The sequence below is a fragment of the Palaemon carinicauda genome, chromosome 7 (genome assembly GCF_036898095.1).
Source record: "Palaemon carinicauda isolate YSFRI2023 chromosome 7, ASM3689809v2, whole genome shotgun sequence".
In the NCBI taxonomy this organism is placed as follows: Eukaryota; Metazoa; Arthropoda; class Malacostraca; order Decapoda; family Palaemonidae; genus Palaemon; species Palaemon carinicauda.
Genome location: NC_090731.1, coordinates 55,408,436 through 55,418,435, shown reverse-complemented (window position 1 = coordinate 55,418,435; position 10,000 = coordinate 55,408,436). Strand labels below are relative to the sequence as shown.

At 41.9% G+C, this 10,000-nt stretch overlaps 1 protein-coding gene across 1 annotated transcript in view; it reads left to right on the top strand.

Moving 5' to 3' along the window:
- Window positions 1-5,559, top strand: part of LOC137644295 (uncharacterized) — a 45,321-nt gene extending 39,762 nt beyond the window's left edge. Inside the window, 2 exon segments of the mRNA XM_068377286.1 lie at window positions 3,526-3,924; window positions 4,978-5,559. Coding sequence (XP_068233387.1) covers window positions 3,526-3,924; window positions 4,978-5,559 — 981 coding nt within the window.
- Window positions 5,560-10,000: the final 4,441 nt, after the last annotated feature.

The following is a 10,000-nucleotide window of genomic DNA, read 5'->3' as shown; positions in this document are numbered from 1 at the left end:
AAGATATTAATTCATAAATATTCTAATCCTATCAGATTTTGGTTCCCCCTTTTATACTATACCAGTCTCCTCTAACGTGGCTAATTCTTATGAATGTTATCCTACCAAAATAAACCATATTCACTTGGCTTTATTGTCTTGACCACCCGCGCAAAAGTCAACTCCATAATATCAACCTCTCCGGCTTTATTACAGTTTTCTTTGAGGATGTTTCATTTGAATATAATGATAATATATTTACCATGAGTATATTTCTCTTGTTTGATCATTTAATCAAAGAATAATTTCTACAAATAACGTTTAAAAAATTAACATTTGTTTGTAAACTTAAGAGCAAGAAATTAAATAAATTAATTTTCTTGCTAAAAAGATTCAACATTTTCAAAAAAAGCATTAGACATTTAACATTCATTTCATATTATGCAGAGAGTGACAGTTTATTTTAAGTATCAAATAATTCAATATTAAATAATTTTACTGTCGATTTACACCATCAGTTATAGCCTCACTTCCGGAAATTTCTAAGAGAATATTAACAATCTATTAAAGGAAAGTTTGCTTTCAATAATAAAAAAAGAGGTTTTAACTTTTTTCCCATTTTTATCAGGCTAAATTTAGGACAAAAATTGTTTGGCACGCGCTATCATCAAATCTGTATTATGATTATTCATTTCACAGCTTTTATTGTAGTGTTTTTCTTTACAGCGAGGGGTTATGAAAAGACCCAAAAAGAGTAGAGATGGGGCGATTGTGTTCAAATGTTGCCCATTGAATTTAATAAAATTCTACAAATATAATATTGGCTGTTGTGAAGCGCTTTGATTCCGAAGTAAAATTGTTGGCATGTTTTTTTACAAGTCAAAGGAAGGGATAAAATCTTTCAAAACTTTATCATATGAATAAAATTCAGCTGTGTTGATATTAGGTAAAAGCAATTCAAAGTCAAAATAGTTCTTTGATACTATATTTAATTTGTTTTAAGTTACTAAAGTATTGAAATGAATAACGTGCTAATAGGATATATTGAAACATTATACCAGTGACTTTACGTATTTTCATATGTGCAATCATTAATAGATTGTATTTTAGGATCTAATTCCACTAAATCTTTCAAACTTTAGAGGTTCCTCATAGTTAAATAAAGAATGAGACTCAATGTTGTTTACCATTATTATTATTATTATTATTATTATTATTATTATTATTATTATTATTATTATTATTATTATTACTTGCCAAGTTATAACACTAGTTGGTATAGCAGGATGCTATAAGCCCAGGAACTCCAACAGGGAAAATAGCCCAGTGATGAAAGGAAAAGTGGAAATAAGAGAAGGAATTAGATATTAGAATTAATTATTTTAAAAACAATAACAACATTAAAATAAATACTTCCTATATAAACTATAAAAACTTTAACAAAACAAGAAGAGAAACAAGACAGAACAGCATGTCCGAGTGTACCCTCAAGCCAGAGAACTCTAACCCAGGACAGTGGAAGGCCATAGTACATAAGTTATGGCACAACCCAACACTAGAGAACTGTGGTTTGATTTTGGAGTGTCCTTCTCCTAGAAGAGCTACTTACCATAGCTAAAGAGTCTTTTCTACCCTTACCAAGAGGAAAGTAGCCACTGAACAAGTGCAGTACAGTAGTTATCCCCTTGGGTGAAGAAGAATTGTTTCGTAATCTCAGTGTTGTCAGGTGTATGAGGATCGAGGAGAATCTGTAATGAATAGGCCAGACCATTCGGTGTCTGTGTAGCCAAAGAGAAAATGAACCATATCGAGAGAGAAGGATCCAATATAGTACTATCAGGCCACTCAAAGGACCCAATAACTCTCTAGCAGTAGTATCTCAACGGGTGGCTGGTACCCTGGCCATCCTACTACCTTAACTTGTAGTACTTGTAGTTTTTGGGCTTAAGACATGTCATCCTGATGGAAGGTTCCTAATTGTAGCTTCCTAAAGGATATATGTACTACAGTGATATTACCAGAGAATTTACCTTTAGGTCTCCAGAATTCTAACTCCTGGCGCGAATATCCTTAAAATTTCTCTCAAGGATATTGCATAATATCAGGGGACGTATTCTTGACAAGCCACATAGCAATCTTCAATAGCGTTTACGCTTCGGGGGGGAAAGTGACAAAAATAGAAGGGGAGCCGTATCAAGGTTACCCTACTTCCCATACTACTATTGAGTATCAAGATGGCGCCATATCCAAGATGGTGGACATTCCTAATTTTGTAGGGAATTCACACGGTAATGTTCCCTGTTGATCTAACTTTTTCGATCGATTTACAAGGATTATTATGGTGGACATTCCTAATTTTGTAGTGAATTCACACGGTAATGTTCCCTGTTGATCTAACTTTTTCGATCGATTTACAAGGATTATTATGCAATCTCCAGCTCGCCTCTGGAAAGTTGAGTATTGATTCTTTACAATGTGTGTATTTTAGCTCTAGTTTCACAGGGAAATTAGAGTAATTTATTGTGATTAGGAGCTAGGCCTGTTACCAGAGGCGCCATGGGCGCTGTCGTTCCTTAGGCATGTGTTATTTAGTTAGTAGAACGACATTCATGGTTGAAATAGAATTAATTGATTAATTATGAAAGCTATTTAGGCAATTTATACTTATAAAGATATTTATAATATGCATAATTTTTCTTTTTCTATGTCGATCGTATAAGTCAGAGTTCCGGTGATTTAGGTAACCGAGATCTCGTCTTGCCTAGGTAACATAACCTAGGCGATATCGTATACTTTCGACATTTCCCCGGTTATCCTCGTATATTGGTTTATCAATTCAGGCAGAGATAGATATCTGCTAGAATTATTATATAAACCGATACTCGTCTCTAGTGGAGATTTAAGGGTAATCCCTCCTTCCCTCTTAGTGTAGCCTTAGGCTACAACCCTAGTGGGTCGTGCCTCAAGTTTTTATTCAGGCATGACTAGCCTAGAGCTCTCTGTCCCTTCTCTTAGCCGCAGATAGCAGGTTTTGAAAATCAGTCAGAACCTCAGGGTATTTAGTCTTGTGCCAGCAGCTAGCTGGCAGGGTAAATAGTCATTCCCCTGCCGGCTAGGCTGCCGGTACAGGAGGCTAGCTTTCCTTAGGCTGCACTTGAAGTGGTTGTATGATGCCGCCACCTTCTCCCTGTGGTCTAGATGACTAGTCCTTGGCTCGCAGACCCTAGGCTGAAGATTAGACATTCTCCTGCTGCCTAGGATGGCGCCAGCAATGGGACTCTGTTTCTCCTTTGTTGAGAGGAGGCGCCACTTCCGCCGTCCCCTTAATTGTATTGACAGACCTTAGGTTGGAGAATAGAATTCTACTGCCGCCTAGGATGACGCCGATACTAAAACAGAGTTTCTTAAGGGTGTGTAGGACCAGCAACCTTGCCGGCTCCTTCCACACCTCATACAGGACCCTTTTCCCTCTCCCTCTGTTCTTTAGTGATGGCCTAGCCATCATATCTTTTTGGGCCATCGTCCTGCAATCTCACCGTTTGGCAGTTGGTTGTGGGGCTGGCCAGACTCCTACTCAACAGCGGTTGTCTGACTGCCTGCGGTTATGCTAACAACTGGCAGCCACGACAACTACCGGCGGCCATGTTTTCTACAACTGCTGGCGGCTATGCAGGCTGCTGGCAGCCATGCCATCTGCTGGCGGCCATGACGGCTGCTGGCAGCCATGATGGCTGTTGGTGGGAAATCTCTTCTGTCACCAAGGTTCTTCAGTCCTCCCTTGGACTGCCGGCTACAAGTGCTATTACCGGGGTATTAGCCTGGTCGGCGGTATGCGGGCCGCACCGGCACAGACAGGTGCTGACTCAGCCGCCAGTATGCCCAATATATCAGTGCTGCCAGGTGCTAGCCTGCCAGCCATATGCCGGCTGGACCTTGCCGGTGATGGTACTGGTAGCTGGATGGAAGCCTGACTGTTACATTCTCCCCTTCCATTTGAACCTTCTTTCTGGAGAAAGGCAGTAAATTAGATATTTACATCCTTAATTAATGTATGAAAACACAGTAATAAGGCAGCCTTCACTCCATGCTGTCTCTCTCTCTCTTTTAGCTAGCATGCTGGATGCACCAGCAGGGACTAGCTATGCCGGCTGAAATACAGTATATGGTTATACAGGTAGTCATTATATTTGCAGTATAGGATATACTACAGATAGAAAACTATTGTATGAATTATACTAGTAGTTATTTTCCAATATATCTTGCCCAGGTGTTTGCTGAGACCAATCCCATATTGAAAGAATGAAATTTCTTCAATATTCTGATTAGAAATCAGTTTACGTTTTACCCTATAATATTAAATAAATTAAAGGGCCGGTGGTAGTATACTTCTATCCTTAAAAGGTTAGAACCCTTATCCTTGACTTTCCCTGATCAGGAAACTATGATTTTAATACTGGAAGGTAAGGCCACAGCAAATGGGTTGGGTAGGATACACAAATATATGTCTTTTATATTTCCTAATCCAGTCTGCATCATGCCGGCTGGACCGTGCCGTCAGATGCTAGCCATAATGCAAACCGAAAACTATAGCATGATTATACAGTAGTTAATTTCTAACTTATCTTGGGTACCCTTGTGCAGGCTTCTACTGAGACCGTTCCTATATTGAAAGAATAGAATTCCTTCAATACACTGATTAGAAATCAGTCATCCTTACCCCACAGTGTTGAATAATAAACAGGGGCAGTGGCATTGTACACTTTTCTACCCCTAGGGGTTAGAAACCTTTCGTTAGAGTTGCCTTGATACAGGAATCTCCTTTTAGTTAATACTGAGGGGGGGTAACAGCATTAACTTGCAAGGGATACAAAAGTATGTCTCCCACTATCCCTTTCTAGCTTACTATCCTAAGCTATTTTAGTTAAAAGATGACTTTTACATATTGCTTATCAGTGAGATAATCAATTGTATACTCATTCTGCTTTCCCTTCTTCACAGGATGAGCCCCAGATGACATGTGCTGCAGTTTTCTGCAGTATCAGGAGTAAGTACTTTTACAGTCATAATACATGCAGGTCTCATGCCCCCTGCAATATTATTTCCAAATCCCTGCATTATTGGAACCCCAAAGTTTGCAATATATGTCAGACCTTAATGTCCGAGGGTTTCGATAATCCCAAGTCGAGGCAGTCTAGGGATGCTGCTCGAAAGAAACTACGCAATTGGTTAAGAGGGCTCCAGAAAATCTCTCCGGGACCATACCTACCCAATGATAGGATGCGTAGCTTACTATTCCCGAAAGTAAGTAGGGAAATAGTGGTGCCCCAAGCACGATTCGCACCTCCCTACTTCCAGATAGCTTTTGGGGCGAAGGGCACGAAGCCCCCACGGGAAGAGGTGGACAATGTCGTGTCGGAATTGCTTCTGTATGTGCCAACTCTAGAGCCATTAACCTCGACATCTTCCCCTTCTACCCTTCTCTTAGACAATAATGGACCAATTACCGCTGGTCCATATGAAGGGTCTAATAGAAAACTTTCGCAAACAAGGCAAAAAGGAGGAAGTGAAATTCAAGAATGAGCTCTGTGAAGCCCCACTTGTCACTCCCCAAGGGTCATACTAACAACCCAGAGACCAAGACCTTCCGACATGGTCCAAAACCAATCCCTGGAGGTATGCGGAGCTTATGCCGATTTTAGACAGCAAACTCTACTCTCGGAAAAGATGGGTGCTGTTCCTTTAGACGAAATCCAGTTTTAGCCAAGCTTTGACGCTTTCCCTAATTGCTTCATTCGACTGAAGCATGAACCGACGTCAGGAAAAGAAACGGAACTGAAGGAGGTCATGATTCTCGACCATGTTAAGGCACAGGCTATCTTGTCAAGTAGCCTGAGAAAGGTGGGTTACTCGGTGTTGATGTTCACACTAAGTAACAGACAGCCTACCTTTCTTGCTCCTGCTTCAATATCATTCCCTTTTACGTGGAAGGCATTTAAATCTATTGCCAAGGCAGTGGAGGCAGGTAAAACATGTCCCGCACTCGAGGAGTGCAAGCCTCTGTCACCAGCATATCCCATGCAGGAGAAAGATTGGAAGGAAGTCCACTTAACCTTTTCAGTAGGAAAACTAGCCGCGGATGTTGCTAGACAACAGTTTAGAGAATCTTCCTAAACTTTCTGAGTTTCTTTTGTGCAAGGAACAAGAGACAAAAGGAGAGACTTGCAGCCTCCCAATCCCTACAAAGCTGCATAGAGTTGTGTTCACCACATCAAAGTACCCCAGACATGCTCATGGTCTTGGCCAAAATGCATATGGCCACCTTAGTAAAAGACCTTTATGCCTTTATGAAGGCTAGGAGAGGCAGTAGGGAGTTTGTGTTCGTTGCCGCAACAGTGAAACATGAAACCAGGAAGCTAATAGCTTCCAAGATCTAGGGTAGAGACCTCTTTCCAAACGAGGTAGTTAGAGCGGTGATTAAGAAAGCCACCATGGAGAATATGGGATTTCTCCAGAAGTGGGGCATCTTTTCAAAGAGAAAGTCTTCCATGAATGTGGGTCCCCAACCTAAAAGGAAGACGGAAAAGTCTAGAAATTTTCCTTGGGTTGTTCAACAACATCCCCACAGTTTCGATGACCGCGGTGCCACAGGCAGGCGGTCAAAGATGTAAACCTTCTGATCAGTTGAAGCAAAGAGACGCTTTTGGTAGAAGGGAGGTTCCTTCATGATCGCTGGACCTTCGATCCTTCGGTCCAAGGCCTAATCAAGATGGGACTAAGATGGAAAATAGACATGCCTCCACCATCATTTCCTCAACTCTTCCTACACTCCAACCCCGTCCTGGAAGAGTGTACCTTATAGCTCTAGAGCATTCAGGTGGTAAGGAAAGTATAGTCCGTCGAATTCCAGGGAAGGCTGTTTGGTGTTCACAAGAAGGACTCAAGAAAACTCAGAGTCATTCCGGACTTGTTGCCACTCAACAAGTTCAAATAAAACAGCAAGTTCAGAATGTTAATGCTTCTGAACATAAGGACCCTATTTAAAAAAAGGGTGTTAACAGTCTTGTCAGAACTGAAAGAGGCTTATTGCCAGCTTCCAGTCAGTCACCCACTCTCCTCCTGCCTAGGATTCAAGTTACAGAGGATAACGTATATCCTAGGAAAGATACTTGTCGGACTAAACACAGTCCTAAGTATCTTCAAGGAACTGGCGGACACAGTCACGCAAAAACCAAGCCTAGAAATGGTTCAGGTAACAAAGTACCTGGACGAAAGGCTGGTGTGGGCAGCACTCAAAGGGGCTGGACTCTGAGCATCCAAGGAAGTGATCTGGTTCCCAGAACATCGGGGATGCAAGATCAGCTTCAAGAAGTCTCGATTCTCTCCAGCTCAAAGGCTTCAATGGTTAAAAAACCATCGAAACCTCTGGTCACACCAGCTCTCCTTTCCCTTAGCAATGTAAGAGGAGATCGCAGGGTCGGTCAAGAGACAATGGTAATCAGTCAGGATTCCAAGACGCTAACAGGGGAGGATTCTGAACTCTCTCTAGTTTGCAATAGTGACAGACCCAGTGATAAGAGCACAGCTGAAAGATGAGTTAAGGGTCTGGAGAAGATACGCATCAAACGCTCGAAGAGATCTAAAAGGACCGATATTGGTCTCTCCTTAATCGCTTCCCTAACAATGGTCAAAGCCAAAAGCCTATTGAAGACCGTGCCCTTGCAACTACCTCAACTACTGAAGATCATCCGCATGGATGCCTAGTCAGAAAAATGGGATATTCACTCCCATCAGAGAAAAATCCAAGGGATTAAGTCATTTCTATCCGAGGCCATGTTAGTCCTGTCGTGGTTGGGGAGACTCTCCACGCAGATCAGACCTCCTCAGGCTGATCTGGGACATTGATGCGATAATGAGACGTCAGAACCGACAAGGCTAGAGAGCGTCTTATATAGTTCAGGTGATGTTAGCCATCCCTTGCCTAAAAGGATGGCACCTATCATCAACTCATGTAGAGTTGATCCGCAATGTGACAGCGGATGTTCTACTCGGGCTCAAGCCGATAGAGTTAGAATGGTCCACAGACGCAGACCTATTCTCTCCCAGATAGGAACAAGTCCTCGAGCTGCAGATCGACCTCTTCATCGCGACAGTCAAGAAACTACCTCGATATGTAGCCCCATACGAGGATCCTCTAATGGAGATAACAGACACCATGTCTCTAGTATGGAATGGATGGACTCAGGTATTCCTGTTCATCCCATCCAATCTCCTGCTGAAGGTCCTCAACATGCTGAGATCCTTCCAGGGAGGAGTAGCTCTGGTGGCTCCCAAGTAGCCCAAGAGCTACCGGTTCCCTTTAGTGAAGGAACTGAGGCTGAGGCTGGCCCTAGTACTGAACCCAGTACTATCTCAGAGGGTTCAGAAGTTAATTGCCTTCGATTTATCACAGAGAGCCCAAACCCTTCATTTTGTGATTTTCTTGCCCTATTGGTTAGGAAAAGACTTTTGTAAAAGCAAAAGGACCGATAGAAATTTCAATGAACTTCCGTCTGTCCTTCTTTGTCCACCTTCATAATCAAGGTCTGGTGGCCAACACGATAACTACGTGTAAGTCAGCCTTGACTAATCCTCATCTATATGCCTTTTAAGTGAATCTGGAAAATGAAATCTTTAATAAGATTCCAAAGTCATGAGCAAGGCTTAGGCCTGCAGCACCTCCAAAGCTCATCTCATGGTCTTTGGACAAGGTTCTACATTATGCCTCATCTGTGAACAATGAAGATTGTTCCCTCAAGGATCTAATCCAAAAGGTTATTTTTCTGTTTGCTATAGCCTCTGGGGCTAGAGTTAGTGAAATAGTGGCCCTATCTAGAGATAAGGGCCACATTCAGTTCACAGAAGCGGAAGAACTGAATCTCTTTCCTGATCCAACCTTTCTCGTTAAGAATGAGCTACCCACTAAGAGATGGTGTCCCTAGAGAATCTGCCCTCTGAAGGAAGATGTCTCTCTATGTCCTGTAGAGTGTCTAAAGGTCTATCTTCGTAGAACTTCAGACTTCAGGGGAGGACAGCTCTTCAAAGGAGAAACCTCTGGATCAAACCTATCCCTAAAACAACTGAGGGCGAAGCTCACCTACTTTATTCGCAGAGCAGATCGTAAAAAATCTATTTTGGGATGAGATTCTCTCTCTCTCTGGGAATATCACTGTAGTTCATATATCCCATAGGAAGCTATTATTAGGAAGCTTCCATCAGGACGACATGGCTATCTCACCCAAAAATAGATTTTTCGCTTCGCTCTAAATCCGCTTTGTACATTCTCGTGCTGCTGCTCAGCAGTTCTTCATAATATATGCCATGATGATATCTAAAACATTTTGAGCTACTTTCGTTTCTGCTTGGAATTTATCCTGATGGATCCACCCTCCTTTTCTATAGAAAAGGTCTTCGCAGAATCCCTCCCGAAACTACTGTATCTGTAGCACCATGCTCAATGCTACAAGGAATGTCCGCCATCTTGGATATGGCGCCATCTTGATACTCAATAGTAGTATGGAAAGTAGGGTAACATTGATACGGCTCCCCTTCTAATTCTTACACTTTCCCCCTCGAAGCGTAAACGCTCTTCGGGGTGAAGACTACCATGTGGGATGTCAAGAATACGTCCCCTGATATTACGTAATATCCTTGAGAGATATTTTCAGGATATTCGCGCCAGGAGTTAGAATTCTGGAGACCTAAAGGTAAATTCTCTGGGAATATCACTGTAGTTCATATATCCCATAGGAAGCTATTATCAAGAACCTTCCACTAGGACGACATGGCTATCTAACCTAAAAACAGATTTTTCGCTTCACTCAATATCCGTTTTGTACATTCTCGTGCTGCTGCTCAGCAGTTCTTCATAATATATGCCATGATGATATCTAAAATATTTTGAGTTACTTTCGTTTCTGCTTGGAATACTAACCCTTTTAAACAAGGCTGTGTTTACTTTGATTTCCCCTTTACAAACGTATCT